This window comes from Dicentrarchus labrax, unplaced genomic scaffold (assembly GCF_905237075.1).
Source record: "Dicentrarchus labrax unplaced genomic scaffold, dlabrax2021, whole genome shotgun sequence".
Classification (NCBI taxonomy): domain Eukaryota; kingdom Metazoa; phylum Chordata; class Actinopteri; family Moronidae; genus Dicentrarchus; species Dicentrarchus labrax.
This window is the reverse complement of record NW_026136708.1, coordinates 14,206,100-14,227,625: the sequence shown is the minus strand read 5'-3', so window position 1 is coordinate 14,227,625 and position 21,526 is coordinate 14,206,100. Positions and strand designations below refer to the sequence as shown.

At 40.2% G+C, this 21,526-nt stretch overlaps 1 protein-coding gene across 5 annotated transcripts in view; it reads right to left on the bottom strand.

Moving 5' to 3' along the window:
- sipa1l1 (signal-induced proliferation-associated 1 like 1) overlaps positions 1-21,526 on the bottom strand; it is a 77,905-nt gene that overhangs the window by 33,542 nt on the left and 22,837 nt on the right. The window contains exons 2-6 of one of the 5 annotated variants that reach the window (XM_051410104.1): positions 17,974-18,090; positions 8,680-17,196; positions 8,469-8,552; positions 1,926-2,109; positions 34-1,643 (exon numbers count right to left, since the gene is read on the bottom strand). In XM_051410104.1, the coding sequence (XP_051266064.1) occupies positions 34-1,512 (1,479 nt within the window). In that variant the 5' untranslated portion in view covers positions 1,513-1,643; positions 1,926-2,109; positions 8,469-8,552; positions 8,680-17,196; positions 17,974-18,090. The remainder of the gene's footprint in view (positions 1-33; positions 1,644-1,925; positions 2,110-8,468; positions 8,553-8,679; positions 17,197-17,973; positions 18,091-21,526) is intronic. The other 4 variants (XM_051410103.1, XM_051410105.1, XM_051410107.1 and 1 more) reach the window with 4 other exon arrangements.

Below are 21,526 nucleotides of genomic sequence, written 5' to 3'. Positions count from 1 at the left end.
AATCTAATCATCCTATTCTTGCACAAAACTTACCTGTTTAGCAGGGGAGATGTTCCTCTCAACCTCTCCACCAATCTCATTCCTGAAACAAGGGCAACTGAGCACCAGGTCATTGCTTTTGTCATCACCAGGGTCCAATGCAGGGTTGGTACTGTGTCCTCCAGCTCCCTCCTTACTCAGCTCCTCTTGTGAGCCACAGGGTGACCCATACACTCCACTCTGGTTGGAAGAGAGAGAGGACGTGGCCGAAGCAGAGGCAGCAGCAGCAGCCGAGGCACCCGTAGTGGTGTTCTTGCGTTTGGACCCAGATTGCCGACTGTGAACTACCTCATTGAGGTCAAAGAGTAGAGACTGGACATCAAAATGGGAAAAGCCTTTTTGGCACAACCAGGGTTTGGGAGGTGGGCCACTCTCATCAGTTTTGCCCCCATCTTCAACATCTGAGCCAGCCCTTGATGTGTCACCCTCTACTTTCACACTGCGCAGCTTACGAAATATTGACTCTCCACCTGTCTCTGACTTTGACCTCCTCTTTAAGTGCTTCTCTCGTTCCTTCAGTCGACTGGCCGGACTACCTCTGGCTGGACCTAAAGGTCCGTCTGGAAGGTCCAGGGCAGCTTGTTTTATCGGGGCTACAGTAAGTAGCTCCGTTAGCCTCTCTGGAGCTGGACTTCGCTGATCAGGGGCCTCAGAGGACTGATATCCCTTTAGCATGTCAAAGAAGCTCTCTCCTGAAACGCCATGTTTATCTATGGATGAAGTGCTGCCATACTCCCGGTGCATGGGTGTCCACCCGGAAAAGGACCAGCCCTCATTGCCATCACCATCCAGCTCACTGATAGTTATATCACTGTTACTGCGCTGGCGGATGCGCCTCATGCCTTTGCGAGGTGATCCCAGATAGCCATCCGGTGACAGGAAGCGATTGTCCTTTCCCTTGCTCTGCATCTTACTCTTTAGTGTGTTGTGGATGTTGCGCAGCATGGATGAGTCCTGTGGGCTTATCAGGTGGCCCAGCTTGGCTGACAGATTGCTGTGGGCTGTGACGGCTGACACCCCTCCTCCTCCACTGCCACCACTTCCACTACCACCACTACCACCGCTTCCTCCTCCTCCTCCTCCTCCTCCACCTCCACCCCCACCACCACCACCACCACCTCCTCCTCCCCCTCCTCCCCCTCCTCCAAGTCTTTCTCTATCTCCACTCCCTGATCCAGAAGAGCTGGTGGTGTTGGTAGAGCTGGGTGAGTCCGTTTCCACTGTGATATGCCAAACACCCCCTCCTCCCCCATCTTTCCGTGGGGGCCAATCAGCCACACGAGCCCGAACCCCCATTTTGGGGACGCCAGGGTTGGTGCCGGTGGTGGAGGAAGAGGAGATGTGGGCGCTCTCACTGCGGGGGGGAGGTGCCCCTCCATTCGGCAGTCGCAGGCGGCGGGTATAGAACTCATCAGTAGCCGGCACTGAGCCCCCGACCGAGCGCTCTGTCTGAGAACGCTTCAGACTGGTCATGATGGAAGTGGGAAAGGGTGTGGGGAGGGGAGATGGGAGGGAAAGGTAGGGATGGGTTGCTGATGGGTTTAGATTAGGGTCAACATAATGCCCACTGAGTGAAGTGACGAGTCTCACGGACACATTTGTTGCTGTAGAAAGAGCAAAGGAAAAGAAGACATGAAAAGGTGTTGAATAATCGTTAGTCAACAAAAGACTTTAAATCAATGGTTTCCAATATAAGGAATGGTAGCGTTTAAAGTAAGCGTGTAGAATTTCGCCAATACTCCAGGGCTTATGAAATGTTGCAAATGCTAAAAAGGCCAAATATACAGTATATAGATTATTAAACACTGGCATCACAGAACACTAAGTATTGTATTAAATAATGTAAATATTTCTTTTTAATGAAAAAGCATACAGAGATGCTGTACCTTTACAGAGCTGAAGCTTGATGAAGATAAATGTGTTGGTGGTAAACGTTCATAGATGAAGTCTCTAAAAAGCAGTCTGCATTCTAACCCTGCTAGGAGTTAACTCAATTCAGTCTGGAGGGGACGAACTCAGCAACTGAGAAAAATAGTACAGAGAGAGAAAAAGGATAGGTAGAAAGGAAAACTGAAAGGAAACAGAGAAAGAATCACAGAGACATCAAGTGAGAGAACATCAAACATCACATATTCTACAGTGTCATTCTTGCTTAATTTCAGACATACCAAGAGCCACCATTATAAAGTAAGCAGTGGGATACTGCAGCACATCTGTGAAATGTGGAGCAACAAGGCATGCAATCTGCTGTTCATAACAGACAAATAAGCTGCATTTTTCTCAAAGGGAAAGTTTACCAATTTTACACAAAGAGATCAGATTAGCCCACTTGTCACGGGAGTATTACACAGCCTATGAAAATCGAGAATGATGTTTGCGCTGTAGAGAACTTGGACCAAAAGAACCCTCGTAATGTCATCAGGGCTTCTCTGCTTGGTGACAACTTTTAACAAAAAGCTTTTGTTACAAACAGGGAGGCATTTGGATAATGTGGGCATTTTTCACATTTGACCCATACAGAGAATCAGTGTTAAGGTATCCAAGGCCTCTGATGCATTGATTTTTCACCTTTATTTAACAACACAACAACGTCTACAACAACGTCTGGTACTTTATTCCTTCCTGTTGATTATTTGTATGTCATTCTGGACAACCATGACAGCAAAATACTGACACAAATTACAGACACTTCAAGATTTCATTCTTGTTGCTATCACCAAGGGTGGATTGTTTGGATTTTTCTCCGCGACACATTTGACCTAGCTGTTGAAGACTTTGGACAGCTCTTAGAAAGCCCACACAATTTGGAATTCCCCTTGAAAGGCTTTTTTTAGATTAGCTTATTGTAGAACAACAAATACAAAATCAACATTTTCATTTGTGAAAGCCAGAGTAAGGGTTGGGGTTGGGGTTATGAGAGAGAGAGCGAGAGAGATACAGAGACAGAGAGAAGGCGATTGATTCCTTCCCTTCCCATCCCACAGACCTTGCTGTGAACAGTGTCAAAATTCAATACATTACTGGTGAGTTTTTCAAATGTAATTATTAATGCTTTAAGCAGCACAAACAGACTAGCTAACAAAAAAAACACCAAGTCTTTTCTGTTTCACAGTCAGGTGTTGGTGAGCATATGCGTCTCTGACTGGATGATTTCCATTTGCAGACATATACTGCATAGGCTTGAGTTGTGGGGATTTTTTTTGATATGCTAAAGAGGCCTTTCAGTTTTTTGTTGCCGATCATATCTAAAAGTGACAAAAGACCATTCTGTTAAATTATCTTGAAGCTCATAGTCATAACTGGTGTATTAGTAGAACAGATAGACGGTATAATCATCTTGGGTGAATAATAATTAAACAATTTCAATTAAATCTCAAAATGAGATTGTGAATTGTGCAGCTGAAAGAGCATGAATACAGATGAACCTCCTCTCCAACCTAATGTAGACCACTGGTTAACCATGCCATTCAAAGCTCATTCGATTAGACTCAAATCCACAAACCACCAAATGACAGATAAAGCAGCATTGCACAATGACAAAGCAGTATTTATCCAAACACAGGTAAGCAAAGATGAAAATGCACAACTTTGAGAAAGAATATGTTAACTAATGAGGCGCTGTACCTCCAATAAACTCCCACACATGCATTGGCAGTTAAAGGTCATCTGGTACAGTGTGGTACAAGTAACAAGAACAAAATGGTGTGTGGTGATGAAAGACAATTTATTCCCTGACATCCAGACAGATTCTGCTCCCTGTCAATAAGGAGAACTTCTGGCAAATTCCATTGTGACTCTGCTTAGTGTACATCTTCCCCTTTCTCCTCTGAAGTCTGGGTAGTACTCTTTAATGAGACTTGGAAAGAATCAAAAACAGCAGAGGAGAAGAGAGAGAAAGAGGGAGAGGGGAGAGGATTATACTGTATGTTAGGTTGGGAGAATGGGAATTGAAACGAATGAATGTGGCGTTGCGTGACTCTCTGCAGTCGCAGAGGACCAATTATACTGACAGATACTCAGTAACCTTTAGCAGTGTCTAAATGAGGTTGATTCCTGAGGTAAATATGTAGCATCACTGCTCAATGGAGCAAAGTGCTGCTGAGGTTGTCTGCTGGCCCAGTCAACTGGAAACTGTTAACAGAGGGACTTATTTGCATCTTACTAATAATGGTGTCTGGGACCATAAGCATGACATTACCCAACTATGAAAGCATTGTTGTAACATCCTATTAAGCATTTGATATTACAGATACAAATCTGGTCATTCACAAGAGAGTGAGTTAAACAGCCAATTCTCTACAGATGGAATTATGTATTAAAAAGACTACATTTGGATGATACTTATTTAATTTAACTAACTCAAGACTGCTGAAACCTGCGTACTGCAGAAAGTGTTTTGCATTGGAGTCCTACTAAGAAGGGATCTCTTAATGACCAGTATGGACCGGAGGAATGATTGCAGTGGCCAATGACTCTTCCATTTCAAGACAGACTTGAGAAATTGTGAACCTATTCTTTAATAACTTGAAACACAACTGCAACTTTATTGCAACCTTTACAGGTGTTGGTACACTAAAGAAAGATTACTTTACTATTACTATACTAAAATATACAGTAAAAAATAACTATCCATATTTATCTTAAATAAACACAAAGATATCATTGTTTGGTACATGGCAAATGTTTTCCATGCCCATGGAGAATTCCCAAAAAGCCTCTATAAAGATTTCATTATGACAATGTCAGTGTAATTGTCTGAATAAGTAATTAATGAACAGTGAGGTAATTATGATCTCATTTTGCAACCCAGTATCATAGTGACAGACAATGGTGCAAGTAAAATATGGTGTAATGTTGATATGTGTAAGGCTGAGTAATTATTAATTGAAATAAAATATAATAGTTAAAGCTTAGATAGTCATCTGACTTTGATGTCATGCGATGCCAATTATGGTTAATTGTCTTTATAGTTGTATAGCATATTAGATAATTTATAGTTTAATATACAGTAGTATAGTATAATTGCTTTTTAGTTTATTTTGTTAAATTTATAAGCAGTTGTTCATTTTCAGCAGAATTTCCTTGAAAGAGCTGCCCCAATTATTCCTCAGTTAAAATACTTCATTATCAACTTATTATCATTCATTATGTGTTGAACTGTTTGTTTGCCTGTGGAAACATTGTCAGCATTTTTGCTCTGTTCAATTGACTTGCAGTGCACTGGCTAAAAGACTTGACACTTTGCTAGCATTTCATTTGAATAAATTAATTGAAGTGTATCAACTGAACGCATCTCAATTTTCCCCATAATCAAAAACCAAATTACAGTTTTTCTTCCAAGAAGCTTCCTATGAACTTACAGTTGCTCATCAGTTCATTTTTATGACATTTTAAGAAACTATGGGATGTGTAAAATAAAGTATTACTAAAAACATTAATGAGGAATGAATGACAATATTTATGGATTAATTCACTAATGAGTACAAGGTCATGAGGGTGCCATTAGTGTTACTATGGTGATTTGAAAATATACAAACCATAGTGCTGAAAAGCAGCACAGGTGTGCCAGTATGAGCACTGTGTGACTATGAATCTGCTCCAGTGCACAGTGAGTCATACACACCTGAAAATTACAGAGCAGACGAACTCTGTAACTGACTGAGAGAGGCTAGTGCTGAACAATGAAAGGAGACAGTCATAGAAAGACTGAAAAGAGAGGACATAAAAAGTTGAGTAGAAGATTCTTTGAGCACGTGTGTGTATATGTGTGTGTTTGCAATTGTAACTCAGGTGCAAAGACTGAAACCTTATATCATCCATTTCTTCGCTCTATTCTCACAAATACTGTGAATTGGAACCGGTTAATATTTCTAGACAATTGCAGAGGGAATCAGTGTTCGCAATTGATTAATCAGCCTGTATTGTAGTTGAAGAAAATGGATTGGTTTTTTTTCCCAGGGCTGTGTTTAGTGAAGATTAGCACCTTGCAATCACAGAGCCGTTATTTAATGACAGAAGTACGGAGACATGGCACTGAATAAAACAAAATTTAAAGAAATGGAAGAAGAAAGAAAAATCTATAACCTTGTGCCAATTGTTTTTATGTTACCAACTATTTGACAATTATACACTTGTTTCCTCAGACAGACATCATAACCACACCAACAGGTGAGTCAAGTCAAGTCACATCATGTCAACACATACAATGTCTCAATGGGTTTTACAAACGCACAACAGTCAGAAACTGTTTCACACCCAGCCCAAGTTCTCTAATGAGACAAGAAGGAGAAAGCAAACATCTTGAAGAAGAAAACATGGAAGAAAAATAATGGAAAGACCTTCTCAAGAGAAAAATCAAAAAGAGACCCCCCCTTCTAGGATGGCCGGGGTGCAATAGAAGTCGTAGGTGAGAAAATGGAAATCACAAATAAACAGAAAGAGAGAGACACTGACTCAAGCGTTGACAGCATGTCCTCTCAAACACCTGCTGCCAAGATGCTGCTGGGCATAGGTGCGACCATTAAGGCAAGATATCTGTGTGTGTGTGTGTGTGTGTGTGTGTGTGTGTGTGTGTGCAAAAGCATTTGTTCACAAGTGGGTGTAAAGCCACTGCAGGTAAGAAAAAGAGCCGTAGGACCAAAATAACATGGAAAAGATCCAGATTATGACTCAGGCATTCAGTGTGCACCCACAAGTGTTTCTCTGTCCACACACACACACACACACACACACACACACACACACACACACACACACACACACACACACACACACACACACACACACACACACACACACACACACACACACACACACACACACACACACACACACACACACACAAATAAAAGGACCCGGATGATTAAGAATGTTGCATCACATTATATTTTTTCACACCCAAGTCATCTTTCCCAGGCTCAGTGGCATTAGTGTCTCACTTCTCAGTTGGTTTAAACTTTCCAGACAGTCACATTCAAACTTCACTGAATATAAACTATATGCAAAAAGTTTGAAAGCAGGAATTACAATTCCTCTCCCCCACACACACACACACACACACACACACACACACACACACACACACACACACACACACACACACACACACACACACACACACACACACACACACACACACACACACACACACACACACACACACACACACACACACACGCAATGACTGCTCTGCACCAACCACGGCCCAAAAACAAACTTTTTAAACAAAATACAGGTATTCTGAACCTCTCATGTGTCAAAATAAAACAGCAGTGGCCCAATGTTCTTAAGTACTACACAGCCATTTGAAAGCCAAACAGCTTTTCATCTCAGCTTGTCTGAGTGTAGATGACGAAATGGCAGGCCAAGACACACAGGGAAGATAAGGGGAAAAAAAATAAATCAAACATTATTCTCTTTGAAAGCTGCCAGGCAGTCAAATGTGTTGGAGTTTTCAGCTCAGAGCCTTTCAAAGTGAAATTGTAATTGTGCGGAAAGATAAACGTGCATTGCTGTTTTTTCTCCCCCAGCAGAGCTCGGCAGTGGGGTGGGGTCTCCTCTCTGGCTCACTGAAATGTGAAAGGGGCTTTTTGGGAGCTCTGAAGTCTGCCGGTGTTGTCTTCTTCTCTCGCGTGTGAAATTGCGAAGGCGTTCTACGGCATACACTCCACTATCCCCAGCTATCACAGAATTGCAATGGAGGCAGTGGGAGGAGATGAGCAGAGGGATGAGAGAGGGGTGTGTGTGCGTGCGTGTGTGTGTGTGTGTGTGCGTGCGTGTGTGTGTGTGTGTGTGTGTGTGTGTGTGTGTGTGTGTATGTATGTGTGTGTGTATGTGTGTATGTATGTGTGTGTGTGTGTGTGTGTATGTGTGTGTGTGTGTATGTGTGTATGTGTGTGTGTGTGTGTGTGTGTGTGTGTGTGTGTATTAATAACGAATATATATAGCTAAGGTTCTAGGTACCTAAAGGGTTTGGTTTATGAATAAATATGAAGATATTTACCTTAAAAGCATCCCTTAATACTGAACAGTGACTCTAAAGAAAGGCTGAATGCTGTTGTCATACATTTTCATTTCAAATGCCTCAACAACAACTTGTAATGGCCAGAGGCACAGTCTGCTCAGTGAGTTACACAGTGCTGCAGTCGAGACTATAGCCTTAACTGTGAAGTCACTCATATTACCACTCTGTTTCACACCTCTGTTTTAGCAGCAGTTCTTAACTGTCTCATTAGTCAAACAGATGTTTTTGAAGCACTGAGTCACAAATATGGAACATCTCATTTCCATATTTGTGACTCATTTCTTTATGACTCCATTGACACTTGTATTAGTTCAACTGTGACTCCTGATTTAATGAGATCCTCTTTCTTGCATTTCTGCAAAGCTAGCATATGCACATGGTTTATAAAAATGTAAAGTATTCTCACCTGGCCTTAATAAAAAAAAAAAAAAAGAAGACGACGACTCTTCTTTGACTGTGGGTGTCTGGATCTCTTGTACTCACAAATCACCTGACAAATGACAAGGACAAAGAAGAAAAAAGTTAAACATTGTCAATTCATCAACCTCAGTGTCATTTTGGCTAAATAAAGTTTATTATGTTCAGAATGTGATGATGCAGCAATATATTTCAAATACCTCGGGTGAGTGAAGGGCCAGATTTGCATTCGGAAAAAAAACAATGTCACTGCAAATTATAAAATCTTTAACAATAAAGTGTGGACGGCATCTTCTTATAATTTCTTTCCATTATAGTCTTCTTCTATGTCTAATCACGTTAAGTAGTAGTTAGTATGTGGTGCTGTTGAATTGTATTGTTTTATACTGACCACCCTATTTTTATCAATGAGGGCAGACTAAATTCCTGGAAAACAGACTCACATTTTTTCTTCCCAAGTTGTTAGCTTGAGAATGTAGAATGAAGTTGTCCACACTTTTATGTGTTACATGTCAGTGAACATGTTAACACACTGCCCAAACACCCCTTACTCCATCCCACTGGATCAACAGCTATGATGATGTCTATGCAGAACAGAAGCGATATGAGTGATGGGAAATGGAGGAGGGGGACAGGATGGATATTTAGAGGAGTGAGGGACTAAGGATAAGTGCCACTTAGGGTTCCAGGTCCACAGTGTGCTACAATGACACAAATAGCTATGGTCTTCTTACATCCACTGTGTGCAAGCTTGTGTGTGTTTTCACTGTAACCCACAGCAACACAGTTGGTACAGATATCAGTGCATTGAGAATATGCAGGAAGAGGCAGTTTGCCTCAACATCACGTGTATGATTACCTCTTCTGCTCAGCGATGCAGTTTAATCAAACCCACAAACCACCACAGAAAGACAACAATACCTGTTTACCCCTCACACACATAAACACTTCCTTGCCTTCCCCCTACTGTGTTTCAGGCGTCCAACCCTCAGTTTCCCCTCCTCTCTACCTTCATGGTGCAATGGGATACGTTTCACTTTATTATACATCTACATGCCTTTATCGAGTGAAAACAAAGGCATCGATGAAGAATACACATGAATGTTAATTACCTAATACAGTATTAATTCACAAGAAACATACAACAGTTTGACACAATGACAAGATTAATCCAATACAATAAGCATGCATTATAAACTACCTTTGTGGATCTTAAATCTCATCTTTTGTTGAGTTTTGTTGTTGCACTGCTTTGTATAACAGAGACCCTGTTCCTGTTCCTTTAGCAAAGCCAGTTCAATCACTATTTAACTAAACTTTTAAGTACTGCCATATACAAACAAATCCCATATGAACTACTGAACTACTGTGCTCTTCATCATCACATTGGCTTTTACACCATTCGCGCACAGTGGTATCTGGGTCGCGTGAGGTCTGATGAATCAGGTCCACCCATACAGCCAACTGCCCTTGTGACGTGCTGATTTATTATTTATGGCAAGCAGAGAGGATTTTGGGAGGGTGGGGGTTGGTCGGTTGGTTGGTAGATAGATTGATTTTCCCTGCAGGGCTGTTTTTTATAGACCGGTAATAGTGACGTAACTACGTTATCTCACAATAATCTATAAGATCTTTGAGTTGTGCATGTTTGAGATGTCACTTTTCTGTTTCACTTTTAGCCAACAACATATTCACATGGAGGGCTGTGAGCATAAAGTATGTTACTGCTCAGATATAGAACAAACATGTTCCACTAGTGACTGTAAGGTTCTTTTTAATCAAACAGACATTACATTGTTTTGGCATCTGCAGCCCTATTCTACAGTGGCATCTGCAGCCCTATTCTACAGTTTGTGCACAAGGTGCAGGTTCAGTTTATACTGTTAAGACGGAAGGGTATTGTTCCTTGCACATTTTTTTGTTCCATGTCATTCTGCTGAGGGAACCCAATTAAATAACAAGCACATTTTGCTCAAGCTGTCCACCCATCCATAAGACAGACAGGTGGCTGCTAAATGGACTGAGGATGAGGCACAACATAAGTTCAAACATTTCCTGTACCACAACTTTTGTGGGCATAAAATGTCAGTTCCAACCTCCCCACACACAACCTCTATAAATAAAAGTCAAAATCTTGAGAAAATGTGAGGTTTACATCACTGGTCGGATTTTCCAAAAAATTAGACTGTAGGATGACTTTTATACAATGTTCTGGTCTAAGCAATACTATAATTGGCTGAACTGGAGAGGTATTAAGGTCAAATGTTTGAACATCCAAAATATAACTGCTGCTCTGCTTGTCTAATTTCAATCAAACTGCAGGTATAAAGCATCTCATTACTAAAGCGAGGAGTGACTGCTTCTTGTTGCCTGCTGCTGTTTAATATGTTTTGTTTGTTTTGATTTTAGGAAAAAATCTGTGGAGCTAAACAAAGGTTGTTGTTTTTGCTTTGCACGTTCCTGAATGACTTGTCAAAGAGTTTGTTTGGATTTTCTATTGCAGTTAAGAGTCTGTGGTATTCTTGTTTTCTGCATGTTAAGCCACAGTGCCCATCATTGCTGTTGCTACATACATACTTCCTGTCTTCAATCCCACTCATGTCTTCATAAACAGACAGCAATACAGATCAGTACAACACTTAGTCAAGTGCAATGGATATTTATATATGAAAATACCAATGATTATTACAGTAGCTTAAACTAAACCCAACCAAAAAGGGGCACACATTTAGTAGCAAAAAGCTAATGGGCTAATCTCAGATAAAAACCTTTGCAGTGCTAGCCTGACAAGCACGTGTTTCTTTCTCAGAAAACACCTTGGCACTTGCTGACATTTACTTGGTCTCACACCTTGTCAACTCTTGGGTCTCTCCAGAAGACAATAAATAAGTAAACAGTGAAGAACACACACATGCACTCAGACACGCACAGACTTAACAAGGGTCCTCCTAAATGAAAGCTTCCAATCCATTTGCTATAGCCTAAAAATAAGCAACTGAAACTAACCAAGCCGCAGGCATCATCTTTAAAGAATACATTTCAGGCTCCTCACTCAGAGATTTGGCAGAAGGTGTGTGTGTGTGTGTGTGTGTGTGTGTGTGTGTGTGTGTGTGTGTGTGTGTGTGTGTGTGTGTGTGTGTGTGTGTGTGTGTGTGTGACTAGCAAAAAGATACCAGATACTGAAAAAAACAAAAGTTGAGCATTTTGGGCATCGTATACAGTGTAGCTGTCAAGTTAGTTAATTCAATTTGACTAAATTAAAACCAAACAAGATCAGAAGCAGAATTTCTAGCACACATTAACATCATTTTCATCATGCAAGCTCAAAAAATCTTCCACAAAATGTGCCCTCGCCAAGGTACATATAAGTAGCCAGCCAGACAAAGGCAAGTGATGAGCTATTAAGACGGCAGCTGACATACAAATAGCCCTGGGGGATTCTCTGAATTAAGGTGTTTTGTGCATCAATGCTAAACTATTAAACAGAGAATTGCAAGGTGTTTAAAAAGTGATTACTTCTCCCACCCCTTCTTGTCAGTGCTTTTGTATCTGTTTGATAGCTGGACTGACCTCAGCAGTGAGGTGGCAGTGTTAAAAATAAAACCATTAATCTGGTGAAATATGGCTTCATTTTAATTTTCACCCATTTTCTGTCTTAATCCATTCAATCACAGATAACAGAGCAACATGTCATAAAAATAGTAAAAGACATTCCAGGCAAATGGCTCCGTCAGCTGCACTCAGACAGCAGCATTGAAGCCACCTGGTCCTCTGCAAGAGCCACCTCCGCACCACCACCAAGAGCCCTCTAATCTGTGCCAATCAGATGACGCTAAACAGCCATTTGTTGTTGAACTGGGCACCAGTACACGCCCCCTCCTCATTTCAACAGCCACTGCAGACCCCAACAAAATGCTGGCGATGTAGCAAAAGCAGACACAGCAGTGAGGGTGACAGAACTAACAGAGTGGTGAATAATAGAGAAAAAGAACTGCGGTGTAATTAGCATGGTGGCTGGGGGCTGATGTACTGTAGAGAGATAAAGAAAGGGAATGAGGAGAGTGTGTTGAGAGAGAGGATGGAGAAGAGATACACAGGGTAAGATGAGAATGTAAATTAATTAAAGTGTAGAGAGTTTAAGGAAGGAACGTTTTGAAAGAGAGGAAAACCAGAAGCAAACACAATTGAGAGGAATACAGAAAGTGAGAGGGCAAACCATACCCCAGCCCTGTCATCAAAACTAAAGAGTAAATTAAATTCTGGTAACGGGAAGCAGGAACTTTGTCGTACTTAAATTATATGACCCATTTGATGCATCACAAAATACTGGTACACAAAAGTTCAGAAATGAAGAAAGAAAGGCATGGAGAACAGAAATATAGACGATAATTACATGTTTCCCAGCAGCAAGTTCATCTCAGCATGGTCTCACTAGCTCGGTTTCAATTCTGTACTGCAAAGTTCTTTTTTAACTGGTAACACAGGGTATATTTTCAGTCATATGAAAGTCCACAGAGTAAATGAGGATGTACTGTTGCCTATTGCCTCATAGCACAGGTAACTTATTTAGTCACAGGGAGAAAAGCAATGGATTACAGCTATGTGAAAAGAGCTGCAGATTTCCAAAATGGCGCAGCTCTGCGTGGGCAACAGAAAGAGCACTGCAGTAAGGAGAGGAGTAGGACTGAGAACTGAGAGCAGCTCACTCTATGCAAGAAGACAGAGCTGGATAGACAGACAGATACTCCACTCAGTGGAGAAATAAGAGAAATAAAAAATGACAAATAAGGAAGTGAAATGTGAATGAAGCCACAAAGGAATTCTACAGATTCCCACCTGTGCTCTCAATCTTAAGAGTGCATCCACATTAAGACGGTTCAAATTAGAAGTGCTTAAATGTTTTTCTCTCCATTTCAGCTCTCTGACCATACTACCAAGCATTTCTCACTCAAAGACTGAGCTTTTCTCAAGCCATCTCCAAAGTGGATGAATCTTAAAAATACCAACTTGGTGTGTTGATCACACAGCCCAGGTGTTGTCATTTACCTGTATTTATGTTCATTTCGCCTTAACAATCATAAAATCTACTTGAGAATGACTAGTATTTATAAGCAAACATTAAATCCCTATTTTATACATGTTCCCTTCTCTGAACAGAAATAGAATCATATGTAAATGAGAACAATATTACAGGTGATCAGAGGTGATCACAGAGAGCAGGAGGGGATTAAACAGGTTTAAAAGGCTGAAAACCTGCAGAGTAACTGACCTCCTCCTGTTGCCTTTCCAGTCACAGTTGGTTGCATGGCAGCAAAGTTACACTTTCTGTCCTCTCTAATTTTCTCTGATCCCTCGTTTTAAATGTAGATATAGACTGATCACACAGCTGTTGTCATTAACCTGTATTTATCTTGATTTTGTCAGATGACGTCACCATTTCTGTCCTCCTCCTTACCAGATGTTGGCTGTAATGAGCAGTTTTGTCATTAAACAGAAAAACACCTTTTGACCAAAATTTGTTACAAGATATGACTGCAAATGGATGCATTTTTCAATCAGAAGAGGGAAGTTAAACTAAAGTTAAAGTGGCTGTTTGTACTTTGCAATACGTTATGGATATACAGTTAAAACTTAATGGATGTGGCTGTAATGTGCTGTGAATATATAGTAAGGAAAGCCAGTTTTTTGCTGTTGCCTTCCAACACAGGGCAGTGCCAGGCTTTGCTTCAGCTAAGGAAGCAGTCTCACATTCCAACAGGAAACACATCTCAGCCACTTCCTGCTTCCCCTGAGGAAGTGACAGGTCAGACAGAGAATGCGTGAGCCAGTCACACTCAAGACTGAAGCCTGGGTGATTTTAAAGAAAATACAAAACCACTTACAAACTGATTCTGCAATAGCTCAAGAAACAACACATTATCTACTTAAGTGTTAGGGTGTGTTAACACTGCTCTGCTGATTTTATAGGACTACCTGCAGCTGACACTATTAGCAAATTATACTAGTGCAAGACGAAGCTTAAGTACAGAGCCTCCATAGAGATTGTTAAATCAAGGTTTTGGGATGTCCGTTTGTGCTGCTGCCAACATTTCCATGCCACCGTTTGTTTTTATTCCTGATAGTTGCTGTAACTGTAGACAGTTACCTGCTCATTTTTGCATAACTGACTTCCTCAGTGTGTTTAGTTAGCTTTACTTGAAGGTTTAACAGTTTAAGATACAAAAAAAAGGATCCTATACACATTTCACAAGCTCTAATAATAGCACAAATGGAACCAAAAGGTTGAAGCTCTTCTTTTGTGCTCAACACTCATTGATTACTGAATTACAAAATGATGTATAACATCTGTACACACCACATTAGGGGTATCTCCAAACAATGCAACAGTGATACTACACAACTAATAGCCCACACTTCAAACATGAAAATAAGACCCCATGTCTCAATGAGATTTTCTGTCAAAATAAAGGTTATATAAAAATGTATTTTAAAAAGGAGAGAGTAAATAATAGTGTTGCACAATTAATCAAAATATTATCAAAACGAAAATATATGGCCAAGTGCAATATCCAAATCGCAGAAGCTGCAAGTTTTTGATACAGTTAAAATGTGACACAACAGCATTATAATATAAACTATCGCAGTTCTGCAGAGATACCCAGAAGAAAACATGTTTTTCTAACCATATCGTGCAGCTCTAGTGTTGAGAGTCATTAGGGAAATACAAGTGTGTTTTTGCAATGATTTCATGAATCAGCCATAAACAACTAAATGCTGGGGTTACTGTGTAATAAATGCATATCCTGAGTGTCCCTGTGCATCCAGAATATTCTCAAAACCTTCTGGAGAAAAGCCCTGCACAGGATCATCTGTAGAACCACCCCAAGTAAGCAACTCTCTCATATGTTCAGCATTAGTCATGATGGAAAAAAATGTAGCCATAATGAAGTTTAAAATCACCTACTTTGACCTAGAAAGCCTGAAAACAAACTATGCACGTTTTATTTTTCAAGGCTCTCTCTTTCTGTCTTCACTGCAGCCACTATTCATAAGATAGCAAGGGTGGTGGTGGTTTGAATGAGATCTGACTCCCCAGGATACACCCATTTACTGAAATTTACACAGGGCAGCAATGACCCATAGTTGCTCTGAGGCCATTGTCATAACCTACACAATGCTAATAAACCCTGTGGCAGTAAGGAATAATTTGCAGCATTTGTATCAAGGCTCCTGCTGACAGGTAGGCAGAGTTTTTGCCCAATTATAGTGGGGAAAAAGGGATGAAGCAGGATAAGGCGGGCCACAAGAATAGACCTAATGAGGACGTGGTATGATTGCTGTGGGACTGGAGAGACACACGCTCATTTGTGCCTACAGCAAGTGTATTCGATTGGAAGAGAATGGCCAGAATGAAGTGGCAGAGAGAGCGATAGCGATGGATAGGGAGAGATAATGGAAGTGAGAAGGATTGATTCCTCACTCAATGTGAGAGCATGTGGGAGGAGATGAGATGCTGAGACTGAAAGTGGGAAAGAGAGAGATGGATACAGAAAGTAAGTGAGTAGTCAGTCCATCAAGTCAACTATCCCCTCACTCTCTTTTCTTTCCATCCATCCATCCTTCCTTCCATCTCACTCATAAAAACACAGCTGGCAGAGACAGCACTGGGGGAACCATCCATAATGATGCAAGTCCTCAAAGTGCAGTACTAGCATTTACTAACCTGAAAAAACAGAGTGCACTGCTTATAGAGAGTTTTCCATTCAGACAATTTTTAATGGGCCTGCATTGTACAAGACTGAATACAGATGTAGCAACTGTACATCCTTTACATCCACATATAAATCATACATACTTATATAATCAGTGATACACTTTGGTGAAAGAAGTTGTTCATAGAACACGAGAGAATCAGTGCTCACTTGATGCAATGGATGCCATTGTATGCATAAAAAAATATTATCCTAGAAAAAGTTTTAAAAAGGACCAGTGTGTAGAATTTAGTGGGATCTAGCTCTGAATGTGCAGATTGCAACCAACTGAATACAATCGCTGCCATATCCTACCAACAGATCCCCCTAAGTCTTACACAACGGACCTTTAAAAGTCCTTCTTGAAAATCAAGTAACATTCAACCTGTGAGGAACATGACTATCAATGGCACTTCGCCTCAGTCCCTATGACTCCATGCCATCTGAAGCAACACTCACTGCCTAGCGCTGGTTTCTATTCAACTGCGAGTGATTGGAAGATTTCATACTGCAGTGCTCTTTAAGTGAGTCTAACTGTGTCGAGTGTGTCGAGTGTACAAGAGGTTGCTGGATTGTGTTTTCTGGAATTCTCTCAAATTTATATCATAAATTTGGATTGTAACGTCTTCTTATAAAACAGACTGAGTGACTTTCAGAGTTGTAAATTATCAGGCATCTTCTGATTTATTGATCACTGCTGTTACTTTTGGACCCGGGTAGATTTCAATAAAACGTCAAAAACTTTTTTCCCCCTTCCATTTCATCTCTCTCATTACATTCCTTTCTTCCACTCTCTATTACCATCTCTGTCTGTTCTCTGATGTGTTTTTCTTTCACTCGCTACATTATCTCTCATTCCTAGTCTTTCTCCCCCTCTCCTTCATACTTGTGTGAATATAGTAGTGTCTGTATCTACAGTATGTGTGTATCTGTGTGTGTGGGAGGGGAGGAGAGCAGCATTGCTGGCTGGAGGAGGAGGTGAGAGAGAGAAAAAGAAGCGAGAGAGGGAAAGAAACACAGAGAGAGAGAGAGAAGCAAACCATTTACTGGAACAAAACATGCTGTTTCAATCTCATAGATAAGAGCCACCTACTCACCACTTTTTATCTCAAAGCAGATTACTCCTCATTTTACAAACTATATTATTAACCAAAGTTTTATACATTATATTTATAATAAAAGTTAGTCCTACCTACTACATTAGAGTTGCTACACCCACCATCTGTGTCTCTAGTGTCTGTATAGTGCAACTCCAATTGTTTATATTTTACTGCAAACCTACCTGCAGGTACAAATAAAATAACCTGAACTGATATCTCAAGTAGGTGGCATTAGCTTTTTAGTGCTGGGAAAAAATCTATTAAGTTGACTGTGGACAATAGGAATAATACCACGAATTAAGAGGTTTTGCATTTCCAACACAATCACAGGGATAATGGGCTACAACAAATCCTCCAGGTCACTTTCTACTATTACAGCACTGGGCACACACACATGCATAACCAAATAATAAGAAATAAGAAATAAGCTGCAAGAAATAATGTTGGAAAAAAATGGCATGGAAAATTGAGGATGTAAAAAGGGAAGCATGTCACCATAATCCTGGCAGTCACCAAAAGTGGCAACAATGACACAGACCAAAATTCCTCCTGTAACAGCTCTGTAATACAAGGTCATTCGCTTCAAGGTGGTCAGTGGCCTTTTTTGAAAGAATAAGTGAAACAGACAAACACCCTTTGTTACCTTGACAACATCTGAACAAGTGGAGTGCTGCCTTATGTACTTATAGACAGCAGAGATCCCGGTGTCTTGTCGGAGTCAGTGAACTGCAGATGACAGCCTGAAGGCTCTCAGGTGACCCTGAAAGATAGACAGGAAAAATAAAGAATGATGTACATACTAAAGATGTTGATCTGGGTATATTTTGAAGGATCAATATCAGCTTAAACAAAGCAGATCACATTCCAGTCCTTTCTTTACTCTCCTTAATCACAGTCAGGGTCTACAGTTCATGTAAGCTGATCACATCACTTTCAGGACTCACGTTCTCCCAGTTTATCTTTCATTCATATCATATTAATAACTTAAGCCTATGAACTTGTTTTAAGCCAGAACACTCAGTATTTGTATCAAGTAGTTCATAGCTACTAGCAATTTAGATGGCAGTTGTAATTTTAATGTGCCAGATCATCATTTAGGTAAATACAAGTATGAGATTAGATTAGTATGAGATATTTACTTAATCAGGACATCCCCAATACTTAGTGAAGTTAGTCAAGTTAGAATAATTTCACCTTGAAGATTAGTCAAACCAAGCGATCTATGAATCAATTAATGTAGTAACTGTATAGGAAACTATGCAGGATTGGAGGGTATCACTGAAATGTGCAGCAAGTGGTTACTGAGACAGATTAATTAAAACACACTTGTTCTACAAGGTAAAAGGTAGAATGAGAATCTTAATAAAATGGTTCACATTCTGTTCAAGGTCTTAAAAGGTTCAGGTCAGCATTGATAAAATGACTTATTGTTATGATTTACCAATTAAGCATTCAACTTTCAAGAACTTTAAATTATAGTCAATTAATAATTTCAGCTCTACAAGAAACAGTAACTGTCTCTCTGGACAAACTGTATGGCCTCAACTACAATATCAAGATGATATTTTTCATTATAATGCAAACACGTACTGTGCATACCAGACCATCATCTCCATATTCCTCAAGACTGAACCTGTCCAAAAGCACTGGAGAGATGGAATTTGGTTTCAGTGATACCTTCTCTATTGGGGACTAGTTTCTGTTGATACCCTTATCTAAAAAGAAATAATCCCATGGAGAACAATGACCTGTTTCACAGCAGAGTCCTGATGAAAGAGGAGAACAGAGACAACAAGAGTCCTGGCTTTCCTTTTCAGAATACAAATTGTGAACTGTGACCCAGGAAAGTGAGAGCATAACTTCTACAAATGGTAGAAATGTCTGAGGTGAGATATCCTGCACTTTGACAAATAAACTGACTTAGATTAATTTTATAGCTCGTTTTTCTACTTGATGTTGCTTTATCAATCAATCAATCAATCAATCAATCAATCAATCAATCAATCAATCAATCAGCTTTTATTAGTAAGACAATCCATATTTTTGAGTTTAATATTAAAAAATGTAAAAATCATGTCTGTCTATCAAAAGATCATTTTCACTAGACTATGACCTATAGCCTATATTGTGATATGTATAGTTATATTCATATGAAATTACCTATATTGGGATATGAGATTTTGGTCAAATTCTAAAAGCCATATGCTTCTCACATTGGCTGTGTGGCTGCTCTAACCTGTTAACATGGGCAATGCGCCGAAATGAAAAGCAAGAGGTTCAAAGATTGCACAGGCACTGCTTAGGCAGGCGGTGTGCCCTGGGTGCAAAATTTTCATTAATATAATGAAGCACAAGCATTAATTGAATCTAATAAATTGTATCCATTAGAGCAGTTACAGAGCTGATCTACATTTTGAATGTTAACCAGTTTAGTTGGTGACTAAGGTTAACAACAGTGAGGTGTATTCACAGCTCAAATAAGTCATCTGGCAGTTGATTATAAACACGCACGCACTTCATTTCCTCTCCACGGAGGCTGGCTGGATTTCTTGGAGAAGTGAGCCAGCAGCCGCCAACACTGCAGACTGAAGAGACACTTGTTATAAATTCCATCTGTGTGGTCCAGTGAATTCATTTGACTTGACTTGTGATTTCTACTCTTGACTACCAACTTTAACACTGCTTCCCACCAGATATTACCAATCCAGTAATTATCTTGTTAGCTCCAACCCATGGCGCCAGGGTTTGACAGATCTGACAAACACAATCTGTGCAGCCTTGACTTGATGTGATTGAGAGCTTAAGTGAACCAGCTTTGCCAAAGACAAATTCATATATGTACAACAATGACAGGCTAAGTAGTATTACCATAAACTGGCTATATATTCAAAAAATGTCTCCTGGTCTCAGCAAGGAATGTTTCATGCAAGTTATTATTTTGGCAGAGCACTGAAGTCTCTCATATGATCAACCTGAAAGAAGGTCTGATAGCCAAGATGCCATGCAGCGTATTGTCTTCATTGTCTCATAAATTAGATTGCATCCCACTTGAGTTTCACATTTAGCTCCAAGAAAACATTACATGCCAAAAAAAGGATTCTAATAACTAGTCTCCCAAATCATTACCACGTGTACTTTCAGTCTTATTCAACACCTGGTAAAGACTGAGGAAGATGTTTAGCAGAGGTGGTAAGCGATGTGAACGTAATATCCATTACTTAATGTCATCTGCCAGCTCAATCACACCTACACTGACATATATCATCTGGTGATCCATTTAGCTACTTGAGGATGAAATAAACTGTTTTTAACTACCAGCAAAAAGTGCTTAATATTTAGATAACAATCAACAGGATAAGACCCATTTTCAGCCAGGAAGAAACTGCATTATTTTCTATTCCTAACATCCTATAATGATAAACTACAAACTTGTTTTTATTTTCCAATCCTCAACTTCAAACTTATTTTCAAAACCCATTTGTATCTTCTGAGCCTTAACTAGTCAGCTAAGCTTCATTTTCATCTCTCTCTATATGCCAAGCTATTAGTACAGACTGCTGAACTGAACCTTGGACCTCTCCGTCGTCTGTTTCTGCATGCTGGCATTCAGCCTAATGAGGCTTGCTAATGGTCCAGCCATGTCAATCTGGGGGAAAACCTTCTACTCTATGCAAACTGGAACACTTGTACATAGTCGCTTAGTACACACTCATGCTTTCTACCACTATCCACAGTTGCTTGGTTGGTGAAAGGACAAACATAACCCAAGCATGAGTCAACTTTACAACAAACCTCTGTCTGTCTTCCCATCATACTGTATCTCACAGTCTTCATTCATCTTTCTCTGCCTCAGACAGATTTGCCGATGTTAACTTGGGCTACTACAGCTGCTCTAGCCCCATTACAGAACTCAAGGCAATCTGTGGCATGACAAACACAGGAAGACACAGAAAGAAAAACTGCTTGCATTAATGGCATACATTTTCACCACTTATACATTAACAAAAACAAACAAAAGGGGTTTTTTTGGCCATTGTTTTCTGACAAATGAAATCTGGAGTCTGATTAATGTTAATGGCCGACACATTCATGACCCACATTTTTAGGAGATAATAGAAAATGGAAATGAGCATACCAATTTGAATGAGACATACAGTACAGTGACTAAGTGGACAGCCTTTCGTTCCACCCCACCA